At 40.4% G+C, this 21,665-nt stretch overlaps 1 protein-coding gene and 3 long non-coding RNA genes across 4 annotated transcripts; 1 reads left to right on the top strand and 3 right to left on the bottom strand.

Annotated features, from left to right (window-relative positions):
• Window positions 1-637: 637 nt before the first annotated feature.
• Window positions 638-21,610, top strand: ppef2b (protein phosphatase with EF-hand domain 2b). Its single transcript, XM_026254663.1, has 19 exons — window positions 638-842; window positions 1,143-1,211; window positions 1,361-1,378; window positions 1,476-1,484; window positions 2,307-2,434; window positions 2,598-2,652; window positions 2,751-2,926; window positions 3,059-3,173; window positions 3,293-3,339; window positions 3,412-3,578; window positions 3,707-3,743; window positions 6,097-6,246; window positions 6,329-6,634; window positions 7,304-7,489; window positions 7,574-7,716; window positions 8,281-8,387; window positions 8,652-8,824; window positions 21,174-21,261; window positions 21,335-21,610. Exons 2-19 carry the CDS (start codon window positions 1,157-1,159, stop codon window positions 21,541-21,543), a joined length of 2,169 nt encoding a protein of 722 aa, XP_026110448.1. The 5' UTR covers window positions 638-842; window positions 1,143-1,156; the 3' UTR covers window positions 21,544-21,610.
• Window positions 3,065-6,132, bottom strand: LOC113083603 (uncharacterized). Its single transcript, XR_003283309.1, has 3 exons — window positions 6,017-6,132; window positions 3,302-3,537; window positions 3,065-3,144 (listed from the first exon to the last, which is right to left on the bottom strand). It is a non-coding gene; the product is annotated as an uncharacterized LOC113083603 (long non-coding RNA).
• Window positions 12,841-13,612, bottom strand: LOC113083602 (uncharacterized). The gene is made up of 3 exons (XR_003283308.1): window positions 13,450-13,612; window positions 13,184-13,372; window positions 12,841-13,098 (listed from the first exon to the last, which is right to left on the bottom strand). It is a non-coding gene; the product is annotated as an uncharacterized LOC113083602 (long non-coding RNA).
• On the bottom strand, window positions 14,978-15,620 carry LOC113083601 (uncharacterized). Its single transcript, XR_003283307.1, has 3 exons — window positions 15,519-15,620; window positions 15,229-15,276; window positions 14,978-15,141 (listed from the first exon to the last, which is right to left on the bottom strand). It is a non-coding gene; the product is annotated as an uncharacterized LOC113083601 (long non-coding RNA).
• Window positions 21,611-21,665: the final 55 nt, after the last annotated feature.

The raw sequence follows: 21,665 nt of genomic DNA on the forward strand, positions 1-21,665 counted from the left end.
CACACTCTCTATGGTTCCTCTGTAGCATGTGATGAGGATGTGGGAGGGGGGGGGCTTGCTCTTTTCAGGCGGTGGAGGGAGTGTAGGCGCTGTTGTGTCTTGGAGAGTGACATGGTGTTGGTGGTCCAGGTAAGATCCTCAGCTTGTGCCCCCTCAGGGATTTAGTGACACACAGTCGAGCTGTTGATGGTCAGTGGGGGGTCGTCAGCAGAGTTTCTCCTGAAGTCCATCACAACCTCCTTTTGTCTTCTCCACATTGAGTGAAAGGTTGTTAGTTCCACAACATTCAGTGCCACTTCCTCTCTGAAATATGTGCTTATAGTGTGCCACATTATCCTATCACACTACATTTATACACTTATTATAATTGAATAGCTAACTCTAAATAATTAAAATCTGGTGGATTTTTATTTCTTTTTAAAAAGCATATTACTTAAGCCATCGATGAATAGAGAGAACTGGTCTGTGTTCCAATGAAACATTTAAAAATAAATTAAAGTTACATTTTCAAATCCATGCAGTGCTGTGGCTGGGTTCAACATTCTGTTAATCAGATTTGAGCTATGAACAGCAGAGCGACAGCTCAAACACACGGAGCCCGTGGCCTTTAGCACCTCTTTATCTGTCTATTCTGGGTTGAAGCCGAGCTGCAGTATTAACCCTAATCCAGCTGCAGCGTGTTGTTTTGATGAAGTGGTCACGCGGATCAGCTCCATCTCACCATCTGTCTCTCAGCACAAGTGTTCTGGGTTCATTGATAGTGAAGTTGGTCTCACTGATTGTGCTGCTGGTGGCTTCATACGCTCTGCTGTCATGGAGGGATTTTGACTAACCCTCACCACGTGAGTGTGATGTTCTGTTGCTGTTTTGTAAAGCACCGTGCCTGGAAGTGTTTTATAGAATTAGAGCTAAATTACTCAGTACAACAGGTTAGCTTTTTTATTACTAATTAATCAATCCCCTTGAGGAAATAAGAGGAAGGACAGTTTATTTCAGATTTTTATCGATGTTAAGGGAATTATTTACAGTTAAAGTGAAATTCAGATTACCTCTAGTTAAAGTGCTGTGACATTAACTAGAATCAGAAACAGGAATGAGTTTATAGGTGTGAAAAGTGTCTGATTTGATACGTGTACTTCCAGCTGACAGACGTGACATGGGATGTGGAGTCACAAAATCAACACAACTGCAGCTGAAACCATGCAATCGAGGTGTGTGAACCAACAAGATGATTCGAGTTTGACACTGTTCATAGATTCAGTGCTTTGAACAGAATACCTGCCATTAAATGACTCTCCTGAGAGTAATACAGCTTACATTGCTCTCTGTCTGTCTGTGTCTCTATCATGTCCGTCTATAGGGAACATCTCAGTTCCAGGTAATTCCACCTCCTTCATTTCAGTAAATGTTTCATTGTTGTCAGTGGGTGTGAATGAACATCAAATACTGTTTTTCTCTCTTTCTCTCACATGCAGCGGCTACAGGTCAGACAGATCATGTTTCTGTGAGTCTAAAGAAACTTCACTGTCACTCATGTCTTCTGCTGGCCTGACTTTCTCTCGTCTCTGTGTCTCTCATCTGTCTGTCTGTCTCTCTCTCGTCTGTCTCTCTTTCTCTCCTCTATCTCTCTCTCTTTTCTTGTCTGTCTCTCTGTCTGTCTCTCTCTCGTCTGTCTCTCTTTCTCTCTTCTGTCTCTCTTTCTCTCCTCTATCTCTCTCTCTTTTCTTGTCTGTCTCTCTGTCTGTCTGTCCCTCATCTGTCTCTTTCTCTCTCTCTTCTCTTGTCTATCTCTTTCTCTCTCTTCTCTCGTCTGTCTCTTTCTCTTCTCTCTCTGTCTCGTCTGTCTGTCTCTCTTTCTCTCGTCTGTCTCTCTTTCTCTCATCTGTCTGTTTCTCTCTTCTCTTGTCTGTCTGTCTGACTTTCTGTCCCTCATCTGTCTCTCTTTCTCTCTCTTCTCTCGTCTGTCTCTCTCTCTCTCTCGTCTGTCTCTCTCTCTTCTCTCGTCTGTCTCTCTCTTCTCTCGTCTCTCTGTGTCTCGGCTGTCTGTTTCTCGTCTGTCTCTCTCTTCTCTCGTCTGTCTCTCTCTCTTCTCTCGTCTGTCTCTCTCTTCTCTCGTCTGTCTCTCTCTCTTCTCTCGTCTGTCTCTCTCTCTTCTCTCGTCTGTCTCTCTCTTCTCTCGTCTGTCTCTCTTCTCTCGTCTGTTTCTCTCTCGTCTCTCGTCTGTCTCTCTCTCTTCTCTCGTCTGTCTCTCTGTCCCTCGTCTGTTTCTCTCTCTTCTCTCGTCTGTCTGTTTTCCTCTTGTCTAGCGATGCGGGCGGCGTTGCTAATCCAGCGCTGGTATCGTCAGTATGTGGCGCGGCTGGAGATGAGACGCCGCTGCACCTGGAACATCTTTCAGTCTATAGAGTATTCTGGACAACAGGATCATATTAAGGTGAAACAACACTGATGTCTCTCCAGCAGTAATCCAGCGCAGACTTACAGTCACAGAGACCTGACATCTGAGGCCTTTTATTGCAGTCTTCTTAATACTGGTTTCCTGCCTCTTTTTGCATCTTTACACATGAAACATGCTCATGCTGTTTGTGCCTCTGCAGCTGTATAATTTCTTCGGTTACCTGATGGATCATTTCAGTTCTGCCAACAGCCAAAGTAAGAAACTCATGTTCTTCAACTGTTTTTCATCTCAGGAAGTGATCAGTGTAACTAAATAGATTCACACTGACCCTCTCTGCATCTGTCTCCCTCAGGAAACCTCGTATCTCATATGTTTGGCGATAGTGACTTGTTTCTGGACATGGAGTGGGAGAGACACGTCTGTTACAAGGAGATTGAGGTTCCAGACATCTACACCGGCCCGCATCTCTTCTTCCCACTGACCATCTCCAATGTCACAGAGCTGGTAGATGCCTTCAAAAACAAACAAGTATGATCATTTCTATCAAAGCAGCAAAATAGCTTTATGTACGTTACAAAATTAGTGAATGAATCCATCTCTCTTGTCTGTCAATGAAAGTTGCAGGCTTGCGTGTGTTTAAGTGCAGATCTCTCTCTGCAGAAGCTTCATGCGCGGTACGTGCTCCAGCTGCTGGGTAAGACGTGGACGCTCCTGCGCTTGATGCCCAACATCAGTCACGTGTGCACCTGCAAACACAAGGAGATCACCATCTGTGGTGAGTAACACATTTACATTTAATCATTTAGCAGACAAACATTTACTTCTCATTCTCAAGCTATCTTATGGTGTGACGTGCCATTAAATGTGCAATTTCATTCTTTGGTTCTCATGCAGGAGACTTACATGGTCATCTTGAGGATCTGCTGTTGATCTTTTACAAAGTCAGTAAAATTCTGTTATCCACAGTTCACTGAATTAGAATATGCCAGTAACTGACTTCTGTTCTATACTAGAATGGTTTTCCCTCAGCAGAGACACCATATGTTTTCAACGGTGATTTCGTGGACAGAGGGAAAGAGTCCATAGAGATCCTGTTGGTTCTGTTTGCGTTCCTGTTGCTGTATCCACATGACGTGCATCTGAACAGAGGAAACCATGAGGACCACATTGTTAATCTGAGGTGGAGATGTTATGGATCAAATTGAATCAATCACCTACATTTGCATTTGTGAGGAAGAGTTTCAGTTAGAAATGGATCTGACAGAATTTAATTTACTTTTAAAAATGGAAAATCTTTTTTTCACGTAGGTATGGCTTCACTAAGGAAGTTCTGGGGAAATATCAGGTGAGCGGACCATCCACCGTGCATCTCTATGGCAGGGCATCCAATCCTGCTCCTGTAGGACCAACGTCCAGCAGAGTTTAGCTCCAACTGGACCCAAACTTCATTATCTGGTTTGGATGCGTTTAATTAGGATTAGAGCTAAACTCTGCAGACTCCAGCAGGATTGAACACCCTTACTCTTAAGAGGATTTACACCTTCCACTCGTCTGTCCATTCACACATTCACAGAAGGTTTGTCTGCATTAGCAAATAAGAGCGGTCATGAAATCCCTTTAAGGTAGTTAATTCAACTCGAACTGCTTACCATACATACTCCGTTCAAACATTGTTTAATAGACTATTTCCATGTTACATGCACTCTTTCTGGTTATTGTAAACTTTGTGCCATTTTAGGAATGAATGATTCCAGACTGACTGTTTACATAACATCTTTTTCAACTGAAATCTGAAATCCTTTGGGTTTTGGCTGTTAATTTACAAAACAACAATGAACTGGGGGTGTGAAAATGCATAATAATAATAATAATAATAATAATAATAATTAATGATAATTAATAATAATAATAATTAATGCTTATGTGTATAACATTCCTCTACAGTTTCTTTACAAAGTGGCATTACCAATTACCGGCCTGGTCTGGTGTTTGCAGATCCATGTGAACGGAAATGGTTTTTATTGAATTGTCATCTATACATAAAAAATGCAAAAACTTTTCCTTATTTAGCACATTGTTGTAATGTTTCATTTAGACCCAATGACACAACACTAGCCTTGTAATCTGCATTTACAAACATTTGTGAAAAGGTGTTGTTTTGAAGAGCTCAGTGAATTAAAGCATGATACTGTGATAGACGCCACCTTTTCAATACGTCAGTTTGTGATATTACACAGTCAACTTTTAGTGGTATAATTGGTGAATGGAAGCATTTAGGAACAGCAGCAAGAACCCACTAAGGATCTAAAGATGCACCCCAAGCCGCTTGAAAATTGATTAAAAAGAGATGATTCATGTCGCTTGAGATGTTAAACGAATTGCGAAATAACTGGGGGTAAGAGATTAATTGAATGTATCTCTGAGGGGAACAGTCTTCAGTAAAGTTTTGATGGTATTTTCATTTCATCTTGTTGAAAAGTTAAGTGAATCGTTATCTCTCTATAGAAAGCATACATTTACAGAGTAGGTCATCAATTGCTGAGAGATTCCATAGCTGAAGAGTTCCAAACTTGCACTGACATTAAAATCAGCACAACAACTGCGCTGCAGGAGCTTTAAGGGTACAGGTTTCTGCATGCGAGTCTCACATCACCGATAACAATCAACGCCTGAGTGGAGTAAAGCAGCGCTGGACTCTGGAGCAGTGTCACGCTTCTCTCTTTGGTCCAATGGAAGCGCCAGGGTTTGGCAGATTCCAGGAGAACATTACCTGCTTGTCTGCACTGTGTCGACTGGAGAGTTTGGTAGAGGAGGGATAATGGATTGGTGCTTGGTTTTCAAGGGTTGGGCTTGGCACCTTATTCCCAGTGAAGGGAAATCTTAATACTTCCGCATACCAGGATATTTTGGCCAATGCAATGCTTCCAGCTTTGTGTGATCAGTTTGGGGAAGGGCCTTTTCTATTCCAGTATGACTGTGACCCTGTGCAGAAAGCACACAAAGACATGTTTGAATGAGTTTGGTGTGAAAGAACATGACTGGCCCAGAATCCTGACCTGACCAGTTTTGGGATGAACTGAAACAGAGCTAGGCCTTCTCTTACAACATCAGTCTAACAAATGCTCTACTCCAACAGAGCATTGTCAGATCTGAAAATAGTTTTGTCCATAAAATGTATTTCAGCCATTAATACCATTTGATTGCTTGCCTCTATATTAAACAGACAAGGACAAACACAAGTCCAATTTAACAAGATTAGGAACTGAAAGCAGTTTTTAACTGAACTCTCAATCTGAAGAGCAGAGCTGACAGAAAACAGGACAGATGTAGAGGGTGATGACAGTAATGGCCCGTTCACACCCAGTGTAACCCTCTCACCCGGGTCCTCACTGACGCTCCGAGTGGGGCTCGAACCCGGGTCTCCGGCGTGGGAGGGGGACGCACTAACAAGGAGGCTAAATAGCTACAGCCAGTAACATCTGTCGCTAGTGCGTCTCTTGAGATCGTGGAGTGAGGTTTACCTGCACAGCACTACTCGCTGGCCTCCGTTACACTAGAATAACAATAACAATAACTATATCAACATCTTCACTAGTTTTATCTGATGAAAGAACTCACAGCAAATGACTCCAAACACAACAGTCCTCTTCATGACATGAAAGAGCGATACTGAGTGCTTTCCTTTGATGTCATCACAGGTTCATGGGAAAATGATTCTTAAACTTCTGCAGAAGATCTTCAGCTGGTTGCCGCTGGCAACAGTGATCGACCAGAAAGTTCTGATTCTACACGGAGGAATTTCTGACAAGACAGACTTGAATGTGATCGCCAAACTGGAGCGCCACCGAGTATGTTACTCTTCAGCAATCAGTGGAGGGTGTTGTTGTTTCATGTGTGTCAGTGGTTGTCTTCTGGGCCTTTTCCCCTCAGTTCGTTTCGGCTCTCAGACCCCTGAAGAGAAGAGGAGCATCAGCGAGGCAGAAGGACGCAGCTCTGGAGCCAGACGGAGACGATGAGCTCAGTGCTGGACGGAGGAGAGTTCAGTCTCTGACCCACGGCACACCGCTGCGATTCAGACCAGAGTTCCCACGGCATTCAGTTCACTCCGAGTCGGGCCGGACGGGTCGCTCCGTCGAGCAGGAGCTGCGAGAGAGACGTCGCCTGGCCGGCCTCAGTCTGTCGTCTGACTCAGATCCTGCTCAGGTCCTGGAGACGGATGCAGATGAATGGAAACAGGTGAAGACACACACACACACACACACACACACACTCCTGTCTCATCGCAGTTTGACCAAACAATTAGGAAACCTTAGAAAATCTACTGTGGCAATATCATGGTAAAGTGATGTGTCAGATGGTTATATCACAGTGGTTTAATATATACCGTGGTACTGAGTGATTACCATAATTTATTTCAAAGAATACCACAGCACTACCATGGAATAAAATCAACTAACCATTGAAATACCATGGTACTTTTTTGCTGGTGTGTGTAAGTATTCTACTGTGTTCTTAGGATCAGACAGCATGTGTTGTTGTTGTTGTTAAATATGTGATGTAACCGTGTTTGACTTGTGTTGTCATTTGCAGCAATCAAACTGAGAGTGAAAGAAAGTGATGTGACATACAGCCAAGTACAGTGACCCATACACAGAATTCGTGCTCTGCATCTAATGTTTGCTCTGACATTCCTAAAGCATTCAACATGTGCAGCGTTGAGGGACCTTTAGCACCAAAGCTGCTGATCGCTGATGCTGACTGTGAATAATGTTGTGCTTAAGCAGCACACGTTTGCCTCCATGCTTCTTTAGATGCAGCAGAATATGAAGCGTGTAAAGATGACTTGAGGTGGTGTCCATCATGTGCAATCAGTAGTTAAAGTGCTGTTTGTCTCACACTCTTCAGATAGTGGACGTTCTGTGGAGTGACCCGATGTCTCAGAATGGCTGTGTCCCTAACGAGGTTCGAGGAGGCGGGTGTTACTGGGGGCCGGACGTCTCACAGGAAGTGCTGGACAGACACAAACTGCAGATGCTCATCAGATCTCATGAGTGCAAACAGGAAGGTTATGAATTCTGCCACAACGGCAGGGTGAGCCATCCACACTCTTACACTCGTCCATCCACGAAGAGTTTGACGGCGTGATCTGAAAAGTTGATTACTTTGCATTTGCAGGTTTTGACGATCTTTTCAGCCTCTAATTACTATGATGTTGGCAGTAACAGAGGTGCTTACATTCGTTTGGGTCCCGACCTCATCCCTCACTTCAAACAGTTTCAGTCCAGCAGATCAACACGAGAGCTCACACTCAGACAGAGGTGAACACACACACACACACACACACACACACACACAGATACTCACTCTCTCTCTCTCACACACACACACACACACACACACACAAACAGATACTCACTCTCTCTCTCTCTCACACACACACACAAACAGATACTCTCTCTCTCTCTCTCACACACACACACACACACACACACACACACACAAACAGATATTCTCTCTCTCTCACACACACATACACACACACACACTCTCTCACTCTCTCTCTCACACACTCTCTCTCGCTCTCTCACACACACACACACACACACTCTCTCACTCTCTCTTTCTCACTCTCACACACACACACACAAACAGATACTCTCTCTCACTCTCTCTCACACACACACACACAGATTCCTTCACACAAAAACAACAGCTACATAAATGTGTGAGCTGAACTCCACTCGAATGTGTGTGGCTCAGTCTAAAATTTCATTTTTGTTTGTTTCTGATTATGTTTGAAAGTGTGTAAAACAGGTTTGTGTGTGTGTGTGTGTGTGTGTGTGTGTGTGTGTGTGTGTGTGTGTGTGTGTGTGTGTGTGTAGTGTGGGACGAACAGAACTTTCTGCATTACAGGCTCTGAGGATGCAGCTCTTTACACACAAATCTGCCCTGATCCACGAGTTTCAGGAATACGACCCACAATGCACAGGTACCACACACACACACACACACACACACACACACACACATACACACACTTTAGAAGAGCATTTCCCAGCTTTGTTCTCCCTAATCAAACTCACCTGAATAAACTGACCAGTGCTGCGTGGTGAAGTTGATCAGAGACCATCAGTGGCAATAGTTCTACAATCTGCTGAAGCTAACCGTGTTTTTGGGAAACTCTGAGAGCTGAACCAGGTCACAGCGAGGGTTTGAGGATGTTTACTGAAGTGTCTGTGAATAACTGTGTCAGGTGTGATCTCTGTGAAGCACTGGGCCGCTGCTGTGGAGAAGGTTCTGCGTCTGGGTCTGCCCTGGAGAGTGCTGAGGTCTCAGCTGGTGACCAGCAGCACACAGGACGGTCAGGGGACACTGGACTATCACCACTGGGTCAACCAGCTGTCCGTCATCCAGCCCAGCACTGAGGTGAGCGCATCATGACACGGATGCTTCATGCGCTTAGAGAAACTGTTCTGGATTAAATCAGGCAAACAAGACAATATTTTACAGACGGTTCAGTGTAGAGCGAAATTTAAGAAGTAAAATTCAAATAAAACACAAAGGATGGGCATAAATTTATAGTGACATAAAACTTTGCATATACGGTACTCATTCTAGCCGGCTGAAATGTATAATTTACTAATCAGTGGTTGATACTGCATGATAAACACATGACATATGAAGGGATTCTATTCTCTTTATTACAGATGATGCTGAATCATTTAGAAATTATTCATGAGTCCAGTGTTTAATACGGAGTGTGTGGACAGTAAGTGACCACTACAACGGCTATAATCCTGTGTGTGAAGCGGTATTAGACTAATGTAGATCTGCTGTGTGCTCTATATGATGATGAGCAAGAGACGTCTTCAGTCCCAGACGAAACCTGAAACCAGGGATCTGAACCGGTTCAAGGAACAAAAAGGAAAACCGGAAACGAACGATATTTTGACATGAACAGAAACAGAAACAGAAACGAAATGAATTTTTTTAGTTCTGAACCGAATCGAAAATTTATCGTTCCGTTTAATATTTGAAATTTGCTGTCAACCAATCACGAATTCCAGCAGTAGCCTACAGCATACACACATGTGACTGAAGCAGCGAGTGAAATGTCCGCTCCGCTGCGAACTCAGTCAAGTCTCAATGGCAATGCACCGCCTTCAGGGCTAGCCTGACTACGTTAGACTTCCTACTTCCGCTCAATTTCATTTGGCTTCTGTACTCAGTCTGATACAGCGTCAGAGCTTTCTGTTTGCCACCGGTCTGGAAACAGCCGGGCCAATCCACGAGCAGAGGGCGGGCTGAGAGCAGTGACGTAGATGCTAAGCGCAGAGTTTTAAATTGTAGGTTAGAGAAATCGAAAACCGAAACAACCGCGGAAATCGGAAACGAGACACGGGATGCAATTCGCTCTGTTATGGAGAACATTCAACTCTTTTTCAAACTGAAGCCAGAACAAGAAGAGTGTTTAACAACAGGTTTACAGTGGAAGTTCAATCATAGATTTGAGTTCGATGCATGATGTCTGTGCTTCGATGCGGCTGTACAGGCGCATAACATATGTCATAACTAAACGTATCTGATTGGCTTATGGGTAACCAATGATTTTAAACTTCAGACAAGCGCCCCCTAGCGAGAGAGAAAACACTTCTCTATTATGCCATTCCAGACTCTGTCTACGAAGCAAAGTGAAGTAGCAGAGTCTGGTATTACCAGGCTACTTCAGGGCCGGATTAAGACCAAATTGGGCCTGATGACGCAGTGCAAAAAGGGCCTATTTTTTCTAGGCGTTGGTGCACGTGCATTCGACACTCAAGTAGAGACCTGGGAGCAGAGAGCTGCACGGGTACGATTTTGTAAATCCGTACCCGCAGTACTTAAAACCGCATCCGACCCGTTTTCCGACAGCAGCACTAATTGAAAACCGACACCCGACCTGCACCCGAAATCAAATCAGTTAAGCCAATCACATTAGACACACTTTTTTTTTATTTTATTGCCAGGTCATACAGAAGTTATTTATGGAAAACTCTTTTTAAAAGATATTCGTTTTTTATATATTTTATCTTACTATATTTTAACAGACAATATAATAACCTTAGTGTAATTGACAGAATTACTAAAAAATATTTTGCTACCTAAAAGTTAAATATTTTTTGTGTCACGCATGCATGCATGTCTATTTCCCTCATAGTAAATATAAAACGCATGTGGACTGATATTTTTCCAATGTCTGGACTCCTTTATTAATGGAGTATATAATCAGACGTTTCAATATATTGGTATTAAATGCATTTTCTGAGAATTTATATTTCATGTTTTTACTGCAAATGTCGAAATACGTGCTCTTTGGTCCATCAGTCACTGATCACATTAGAATAAAATATCATAATACAATACAAAATTGACTGATTTATGTATATGCATAGTTCTCATCAGTCGGAAATACAGATAAACGCTTTCATATGTTGTACTTTTGATCCTGAAAGAAAAACAGAACAACAAAAGAGCGAATCATACCACCGTCTGAGGTTGTGCTTCAAGTCGAACGGTTCACAGCTGAGCATCGCGAGAGGCGGATCTGCGCCAGAGCGCACATGTGAATGAGCTGCACGAAGTAATTTTCAGATGCAAATTAAAAAAACAACAACAACACCCCTGGATAGCCTAGATTAGGCCCATATTCACAAATGTGTTAGCTATGGAATTAAATATCTGATATTCCGATTGTCAAATACATGCAAGTGGAAGTGTTGTTTAAAGCTGCGGTAGGGAACTTTTGACGCTCTAGCGGTTAATAAACAGAACTGCTTGCGTCTTGCGGAAGAACATCGTAGCCGGAACTACTTCTCTCTGTTTATGTCTATGAAGAATCACAAAGGTACTGGGTTACTCCGCCGCGGTATCCCCGAAGCAATCTAAAATAGTCCGAATATAAACACTTATTATAGGTGCACCCTAGTGATTCAGGACAAGCCAAAAAATACGGTTTGGAAAATGGATTCATGGTGTACTCGCTTATTATATACATTTTTCTACATTTTGAACGCAAACAAAGTTACGGACCGCAGCTCTGATTGGTTATTTTTTACCTGGAGCGATGGAGTTTCTGCAAATGGCAATAGGACACTGGGAGGAGCCAGAGGAGCTCCCAGTCTGGCTGCAGACATGATGCACTCTCAGCCGCGCATGCGCACTTAACACACATGCACTGTCAGCCGCACGCATGCGCTTTGAGGACATGCACGCTCAGGCACACGCATTCAAATGTAAATAAAAAGTTTTTCACGAGGTGAAATCCTATTTTAAAAAGGTGGAGATTAATTTTTTTAAGAGTACCATTAAGTCTGGTGGCTAGGTCACGGCTCGGATTTATATAAAATTAAGACTTTGTTCAACAACTACACTAAAAATGTCCGATTGCTTTGCATATGTAACGTTACCTACGTAGATGGTCCGCATATTGGCAAGATACATTATTAATGGAAATACATTATTAAAAACTTATTCCGACCTGAAATGAATTGCATTCACATAGTAATTAAACTGAAATAAAAAAGAAAAAAAAAATGCCTATTTATATTTCTTAATTGTAGGAATGACAAATTTTATGTCATTGTAAAACTTTATATTGAATTATTAAATTACTGATTAACAAGCACCTGTTTATATTCCTTCATTGTAAAATGAAAGATGTATATAACATTTAATAATGAATTATTAAATCATTAGTTAACAAGTCTCCTAGTCACAGCCAATGATGATATTCTTTCCAAAACTGACACACCATAAAATAAGACACACACAGCAGTTGGTGATTGTTGACTTTAATAAATAATAAAACATAAAAACATGGTGTTGCATGTGGGTTTTTCCACATTTACTGTAGTTGAATAATTTTACTACGTAAAATAAATGAAATGTTACGGACTATAAAAATATAAAACTGTCTTTCAATTTTGTGTTCGACAAAAAATTTGCAGATGCATTTTGTCCACCACATTATCTAAAAATGCATGCATGTCTTGCATAAATTCAAAAACAAATGTCAGTGGCTCTACAAGATCGTCCTTGCTGGACTCGTCACAGAACAATGGTTCCAAGGCCTCAGCAGCTTCTTCATCCTCCATGCACAGTATACCAGGAAGCTGAACTGATCCGAGAAGATCCCTAGAGTTCTCTATGCACCACTGACTGGCAGTTTTAAGATCCGTCATGACACGCACCTAAGAAACGGCATTGCAAAAGAGGATAAATAAAAATATGCTGAACAATAATGGCTGTAACCCCTCTAACAATACCTACTTTGAGGAGACTGAACCACCTGCTTCTTTGATGCAAATTCAGGGGTGAAAATATCAGTTTCATCTACCTGAAAAACACAAATTCTGAGTTTGAGCCATTACCTTTAGAAATACCTTTTAAAGGTAACTGGTAATTTTCCTGAGGGGCTGCTAAAAGATAACATGTTACCTGTACGTGGAAAGGCTCTTCCTGTTATTGGTAAAAATACAGCACAGGTTTACCTGGTTTGTCATGATAACATGCCATTTTAACCTTATGATGATTCCCAAGTATTAGCTTTTACCTGAGAGATTTCTTCAAACCTCCTTTTTCGCAACCGAAATACAGGCTGCTGCTCACCTCTAAGGAAGGCTTTGGACTCCTCAGCATAGTGGGCAAACAATTTTCCATGTCTGGAAAATAGTGATTGAATACTGAATGTTACATAATTACTTTCTCATGAAAGCTTTAAATATTCAAATCAAAAAAAGAACTTACTGTTCCAGTCTGAAGTTCTCCATTAACATGACGCACCACCATTTCCTCAGCTCTGCCGTGTCCAGCTGCTCAAAACATAAAAAATGTAATGCTCTTTGGAAGTTACATTGTCTCAAAGTTACTGAAAACTATTCTAATACTTACAATTGTGTAGTCAAATGGGGCATCCAGCACTATGTACAATGCAGACTTTAAATGAAAAACAAGTCAGTATTTCGACAAAAACAATATAAATTAACCAAAAAAAAACATAGTACAGATCTTACCATCAACATAAATATACCACAGTCGTTTCCATATGGTTGTCCTGGAAAACCCTTAATTATATTGAAAGGCGGGAATAAGCACAATTTCATAGATGGATAGATTACAGATAGATGGAAGGAAAGATTAGATAGACAGCCAACCAGTAAATCAAGGCCTGTTTTTTGCAGTCCATTTTCCCGGTATAATCCTACATGCAATTTCCCTGTCAAGAATGCAAAAGGACAAATACATGAATAACTGCAGTGACAAAATCTAAAGGTTGTTCAAGCGTATATATGCGCAAGGTTATTGAATATATGAATAGATAATCAGAATAGTCTTAATATTCTCTCTCTCTATCACATACAAGCATACATACAGTACATGCATGAATGCATACATAAGTTTTGGTGTAAAAATAACCTTTCTGCATACAACATCTACAGCGGTGCATCTCATATGGGGGGCCTGTTTCAGATAGACAGGGCATCCATAATCTTTGAGAACGGTGTTATTTTGTTTCTTTGCCTTGGTAAGTCACCAACACAAAGTGATAAATCCAGAATTAAACCGAGACCCCCAGTATGAGAAACCTGCTCTAGAAATGCTCTCAAAAGAAACAAACTTTCAAGCTCCAGCAAACAATGGAACTCTCATTTACAATCAACTTGCAGAAGAAAGACTGGTCAAAAGAAACGGACCAGCTCTAAACAGCAGAACCAACATCTAAAGCAGGGGAGAACAAACTCAATTCCTGGATGGCCACTGCCCTGCAGTGTTTTGCTTCAACCATAATTAAACAAATCACGTCCTTCAGGCTTATTTAAAAACTACATTGTTTGTGTGTTGGAGAAGGGTTGGAACTAAGATCTGCATGGCTGAAGTCATCCAGGAACTGAGTTGACAGTTCTCAGACCATAAGCAGAAGCTTACAAAATGACACACCAGAGATTACAAATAGAATTCTGTAACACCCAAGTCAGTCATATGAATTTGGAATGAGATGGTGCGGAGTGAATTATGACAATTGTTTTTTTGTTTTCGGTCATCTGTACCTTTTAAATAAATAAAGAGGGGTGCTGATGCAAAAGGTCTGAGAAACCTGCTTTATTATAGAAATAAAAACAGCTATGCAACACAAAAATATGAATAATAATAATAATAAAAGAACAGAGAAAGGTCATAAGAACGTGACCATCTAAAAACAACAGAACCGGCATTAAATTATTTTATCTAAAGACCTCAACAGCGATTTGCATGTCTGGGCACCGAATCCATGTGGTGTCTCAGCACATTTAGAATCTAGACAGAGAATCACTCTTTGTGCTGGTTTCAAAACCTACAGAAATTAATTTTCAAATCAAATTTTTTTACTGAAATGAACTATTAACATACTGCATTTACATTATAACTTTGCTTTCATAAAATAATCAAAATGCTATAATATGTTACTTTCTAAATCATACGATTTTTTATTACGTACACACAGCTGGTAGTGTCCTGGTGTCCATATTGGAATCACCAACGCTTCTTTTAAGTGAGGCATCATCCTAGAGCAGTAATGAAAGATTGTAAATCAAAACATATGATTTGTGAGCATAACTAGTAATGGGAAAGTGCATACTTACAGGCAGACTTAACATTGGATCACAGCTCATTGGGGGTAGCCATGTTGGTACGGTATACAGGTCAACAATATGAATGTCCTTTCCCTGCAAAATATTGTGTAGAATCATCAGAAAAAATCTGCCTAATCTTAATTTGAAAGTTAGGGACACCTTTGATAGATTAGAAAGTACCTTTGACTCTGCAATTCTGTCAATCAGTTGAAAACAACCATTTCCAATCTAGAGAAACACATATTATATGTAAGAGATAATGCATAACTACTTGCAATTTAAATGCACAATGCGGAGGCAAAGAGCCACCTGACAAAGCATTAAAATTATTTGATGCACAGCTAGCCATGCAACACCTGCAAGCTTAATCAGAATAAAGCATTCAGACAGACGATGTAATTACATTTAGGAAACACTTGTAACAAAACATAATTTACATTTTATCAAATCTAAAACAACCAATATCTTACGGTAGACTCCATGTCTCGGTTTAAGCCCAAGGTCCAAAAATCAGCACGGGTCAGGCATGCCTTTGCTGTTCGAACAATCAGCTCATTCCCAGGCCTCTCTATGTCCAGTACATAGTTGAGCTATTAAAATTGCAATATTTGAAAACCCAAGGTTAACCATAAATTTATGCAGAACTGATGTATTGTTGATCTTATGAAACTGACCAGTTCTTTCTGAGCTGAATGGTATCTTAAAGACCATGAAGTTCTGCAGATCGTTATGTGCATCTCGTCAGTAAAGCCGGTTCTCTAATCAGCGGTTAATTCCCTCAGGTGCGTGATTTCACATAGAGCAGCTGTTACTACACAGAGCCATTATTAACTGAGAAGATGCGCAAATCCACGTTAATTTTCAGCGTTTATTAGCGCATCTTCCCGGTTAACAACGGCTCTGTGTAGTAACAGCTGCTCTATGTGAAATCACGCACCTGAGGGAATTAACCGCTGAGGCTTTACTGACGAGAGGCGCATTAACGATCGGCAGATCATGATCGGAGCAGCCCTAAATAAAATAAATATACTTACAATAATTTCTGTACCACCTTTAAATCCTATGTATCACGTTGAGTGGCCTGTTCGTGCACTTTAAACAGTGCGCATGGGTGTGTCTGAGAGTGCATGTGTCCAATTGCGCATGCGTATGTCTGAGAGTGCATGTGTCCAACTGCGCATGCGTGTGTCTGAGAGTGCATCATGTCTGCAGCCAGACCCTCCTCGAGGAGCTTGATTTTTTTCACAGATTATCTGTCTCATATTCTACTGTCAGGACATAATGACAGTAATGACAGAAATTTTTTTTTTTTTTACAAAAGTTCCCTACAGTACCTTTAAACACCTTTATAACGATTGCGTTAGTTGAGCTGTATGCCCGATATAATTTTGACACAAATTTTGAAATAGGCTTAAACACATTTTAATTCAGATTATATATATATATATATATATATAAAAGTGGAACGTAGGCCTATTTTTACGTTTGCATGTGACTGTTTTGAACCCGCGTCCGACCCGACCCGCACCCGTATCCAACACAGTTGGATATTTTTCACCCGTTTCAGCCAAATTTGTGGGTCATCCGTCAGGTACTCGAACCCGTGCAGGACTCTACCTGGGAGTACTGCGGGACCAGGCGGCAAAGAAGTCGACCGGAAGTTGCAGTCGGGTGGGGGCTGCCATCTTTTAGCAGAACTTCACTTGCGTTAGCATTCCCATTGACTCCCATTCATTTTGGCGTCACTTTGACAGCGAATAACTTTACATCTGAGGCGTTTAAAGACTCCGTTTGTCCATTATTTATTTCTAAAGATACACGACAATGTATAAAGGGCTCCATTACCTTCTATGTTACATTATGGCCCCATATAAACAGTTTTTTGTAAAAAATAGGCTAACGATTGTGTCATAACCACTCGGCTCTCTGTCGCATTACCGTACAGACAGGAGGAGAAGCTCGCAGGCAATTAACTTAATATGGCGTACAGGAGTTACATTTTAAAATACTATACAAAATAATTAATCAGAATACTTACTCCTGCTCACTCACGACAAAGAACTCCCCGCTCAAGCTCGCCGTCTCTGCAAGATTAACGATGGCAGTTTGCACGCACAGCTACTAGAAGATTTACATCTGTCAGACAGGTTGCTGACGTCATCAAGCTTCGTTTGAGTCTGCGCGTCAGAAACGGAAGTGCTAAAAAACGCTAAAAATGGGCTTCACTTGTCTCAATTGAGTTCTAATGGGGTCGCTGTGTCCATTTCTTTTACTGTCTATGTGCGGGACCCAGCGCAACCGAGTGCGTCCCGGGACAATATTTGATTGGTGAATGCGGACGCGGGATATTATTGTGTGCGGGTTGCGGGAAAATAAAGTTATTTGCGGGAATCCCGTAAAGTGGAAATATCTAGCAAAATAAAATTACTAAAAACAGATAAACCTTTATTTATAATAGAGTAAAATAAAATAAAATAGACTTTTCGGAATGGGAGGATGCTGGTGAAACCATGGACAGCGACGTGTAATTCCATTCCGAAATAGCGAGAGATCCAGAGGTGGAAAAGGCGATATCAAGAGTTTCCGAGATTAAGCAAAGTAACACGCCATGTTGGTTACTTTGGATTCCAGCTCCCAGCGCACCATTGGAGAGGGCTTTCAGTAATTGGGTCGCATAAGTGAACAGAGACGGATTAATCTGAAGCCCTTATTAGTGAACGACATGCTATTCCTGCACAGACTACATTACAATTTTTTTTATTCCGTTTATTTTTAATTATTTATTTATTTTGCTAAATATTTAAATTTGTCTATTTTTTTATTGAGGAAAAATTATTTTTTGTGTGTGTGTGTGTTTAATGTTTGAGGAAAAGAAGGCATTCTTAAGCAGTATAGGCTAATTTTCCTTTGAACATGAAATAAATCCAGGTTTATTATTATTATATAATTCATTAGGCTATACTACCTAATAGGTATATTTTTTATTTACATTTCGTACTTTTTTACTGTATTTTTTATGTTCTATGTTCTAAGTTCCATGTTCGCAGGGGCGATTCTAAGATTTTGATTTTAGGGGGGCTCAGCCCCCAATAAGGGTATGATTAAAAAATATTATTTTACTATTAAGGTAGGGTTGTATACAACTAACCTTATTGCAATCCACTATTCCATTGTATTCCCTGTATTTCATATATGGGAGTAGGAGTACTGACTGAGCCATATACAACACTGTAAAAAAAAACTAATACAGTTTTTTAGATGTGACCAGTCACTGGAAAATTTTGAATTGGGAATGTAGATATTTTTTTTATATTTTTTATTTTTTTACAATAAAGACTTCCTGATTCAGTATTAGGACATTCATGTTTATCCTTTGATGATACCACTGCTTTTTCTTATGAAATGTACGTGGAAATTGGCAGAAAATTAAAACAACATAAGGGTTCAATGACTGCAATGAATCTTGGGAATACAGTGGTATTGTGTGTGTGTGTGTGTGTGTGTGAGGCTGTCTGTTCTATTCTCACCTGACTGTTGCTCATTTGCAGACTTACTCCCGCACAACAAAAAAAAGTTGTATATCCATCTACAATGAAATATAAATTATTATATTTTATTATTATTATTATTAATTTTTAGCTTTTTAGCCTTTATAATCAACAATATGGTTGGTTATACATCAAGTCAGCCCATGAACATTTATTTCATTTAAAATCATTTAACTAACCAGCAAGAATATAGACAAAACATGTATTAATGTAATTGTCTATTGGCAATATGTTTAATCTGTTCTATATTTATTTATATTTATTAAAAATAACATCATTATCAATTTGCCACTTCTATAAATCAATTACTTAAAAAAAAAATAAAAAAAATCACAGATCCCTTTACTCTTACTCTAATATATGTATCATGATACACTAATGATTAATTATTACTTAATATAAAATTATGTTTAATAATAGAAAACAAAATAACTCCACATGATGTTTCTCTCTCTGTGCCATTTAGTACTTTCAGACAATGATGTGTGTCGTTAATAATTTATTTTGCATGGCTGCATAATGTAATGCCGAAATACACAATAATATGTTTTCAATTTCAAAAAGTAAATTAAAATAAATCATGATCGTTTTCTAAAGCATGTTTTCATGGGTGTTAATCGCTTCATTTTTGTTGGAAGAAAAAACAACTGTCACACTGTGATAAAGGCTGAAAGTGAACGCAGCGAAGACGTACTGGTATTGGATGCGAGAACACACACACCACACGCACACACGCACGCACACACACACACACACACACACACACCTTGTACTCTCTGATGTTCGCTCTGCTCGGCGCCCCTGTGGATTGAAAAACGCGCTGAATCCATGCAGACTCAGATCAGGGGAGGAGCCGGAACTTGATGCAGCTTGCCACCGTCTCAAATGAGTTTTTAAAGGGGACTGAAGCGATCACTAATTAATTAATCAAATAATTTTTTAGGGGGGCTGGGCATAAGTTTAGGGGGGGGTGAAGCCCCCCTAAAAAGGGCCTAGCGACGCCCCTGCATGTTCGTTCCTTTCATCCATTTAATTAAACCAAATAAAACGAAACATTTGTTTCTTTTTTACATTTATATTCAACAGGGGAGCAATTGAAAAAAAATAGAGTAGCAGGCAAAATATGCAATGGATTAAAAAAAGCTTAAAAAGCCTACTTTACCAGCGGAATTTTGCAAGCGGTAGCGGGACGAAACTTGATCGTTTGCGCGCGGGAGCGGGATAAAATCTAAAATCCTTCCCGCGCAGGTCTCTACACTCAAGCGCCAGCATACTTACCCTTTCCTGCCCAACCGAGGACCGCAGCTCTCCTTTGATTATTCCCAACTCTGAGAAGCTCCGCTCGCCAGAGTCATTGGACATCATCATGCACAGATAGATGCGATAACCAATTTCTACATATGGAAACATCTGAGAAAGATTTAACGATGACAAAAGCTCGTACAAGCTGATTCGGTCACCGGTTTCTGAGTGCAGCAAACTCAGATTAGCTGATTTTGACCGATTAATAATCAGTTAAACGGTTTAAAAAGTCATTTATTTATTTTCAGTAAATTATCAAAATATTATATATATATATATATAGGGAGAGAGAAACTTGTTTTTTAGAGAGAAAAATATATTTAATTCAGAAATAGACATAAATGACACAAAATGTTTACAAACATTAGACTATTTTTTTATAATCGTTTGTTATTCAAATACATCGCGAATACGGAAACGTTGGTTTCAGTTTCGTTTTAGTCTAAATTAATTAGTTTTGGTTTGTCGTTAATATAGCTTATATTTATAATTCTTGTTCTTTTCTAAATACTGTTAATTGAAATTATTTTGTTGTGGAGTGAGGGGAACTGAAATAGCCTAGAGGAGCTTCACACATTTCCCAGAAGCTGAACAGTTTTCATTTGATATTAACCTCAAAATAATTATTGAATGAAATTTGGAGTCCGACTGTCGGACGCATATATAGCGTTACTTATTATACATTTACTATTATTCTATATTCTTTATATTAAATAACATTTTAGCATCCATACACTCGGGAACATGGAAAAATTTGGATTCGTGCCGAATGAGAGAGGTAGGCGTCAGCTTCAGCTTACATTCATTTGTGTTTGGATTGAGGTTTTTATAGCCTAAACCAGGGGTCATCAACTATATTTGTCAAAGGGCCAGAATTTTTCTCTGCAGACACTGTAAGGGCCAGATACTCGTAACATAAAATACAATACGAATTGTATCCTAATATGTTATTATATACTAATTCTAATTCCAAATTTTTTTGGATTTTTACATATTACCTGTACTGCAGCGAGCCACCAGGGGGCGATAGCGATATTTTAACCGTAGTTTTAATGAAGAATGGACTGATAAGTACGTATTCATAGTGCCTACTGTTAGAAATGCTGTACCTGTGTGCCCCATTTGCTTTTTTTCTCGTTAGATTTAAAAATAAATTTTAAAGCATTTAGCCCAGACACAAAACATCTGTGTCCCCTTCAAAAATCACTCTGTCACCCGACTGTTAGATGAACTTCACATCCCTGTATTTATGATCTGTGTCTTTGATTGGGTCAGATTGCGAACACGAGCCTCCTGGAGACCCTTTACAAACATCATTCAAACCTGGAGAGCATCTTCAGGATGATCGACACAGATCACTCAGGTTAGAAACCAAACCCATCTAAACAAACCCTAAACGTACAGCGAGACGTGTTCTCATCCCAGTGTGTGTTCAGGTCTGATCTCGTTCGAGGAGTTTCGTCAGACGTGGAAGCTGCTGAGCTCTCATCTACAGATGGACATCAGCGATAAAGCCATCTCAGATCTGGCCGAGAGCATCGACTTCAACAAGGACGGCAGCATCGACATCAACGAGTTCATGGAGGCCTTTCGGCTGGTGGAGCATTCTCGAGCCGAGACCGAGGCGCCGCCGTCCCCCGAGTGAACACGATCAGAGCAAACACAGACCACACGACGCTCTCGGTGTCGCTCCACAAACCTCCAGAGCAGCAATCTGTCCCTGGGTCTCAGGAAACACAACTGTATTTTCAGGGATTTAACTTTCAC

This window comes from Carassius auratus, unplaced genomic scaffold (assembly GCF_003368295.1).
Source record: "Carassius auratus strain Wakin unplaced genomic scaffold, ASM336829v1 scaf_tig00038950, whole genome shotgun sequence".
Taxonomy (NCBI): domain Eukaryota; kingdom Metazoa; phylum Chordata; class Actinopteri; order Cypriniformes; family Cyprinidae; genus Carassius; species Carassius auratus.

Bases quoted from the DNA above. Each gene is read 5' to 3' on its own strand.
- ppef2b (XM_026254663.1), top strand. From the start codon at position 1,157: ATGGGATGTGGAGTCACAAAATCAACACAACTGCAGCTGAAACCATGC. The intron at 7,717-8,280 runs GTGAACACACAC...GTGTGTGTGTAG, and splicing joins GAGCTCACACTCAGACAGAG to TGTGGGACGAACAGAACTTT. The intron at 8,388-8,651 runs GTACCACACACA...TAACTGTGTCAG, and splicing joins ATACGACCCACAATGCACAG to GTGTGATCTCTGTGAAGCAC.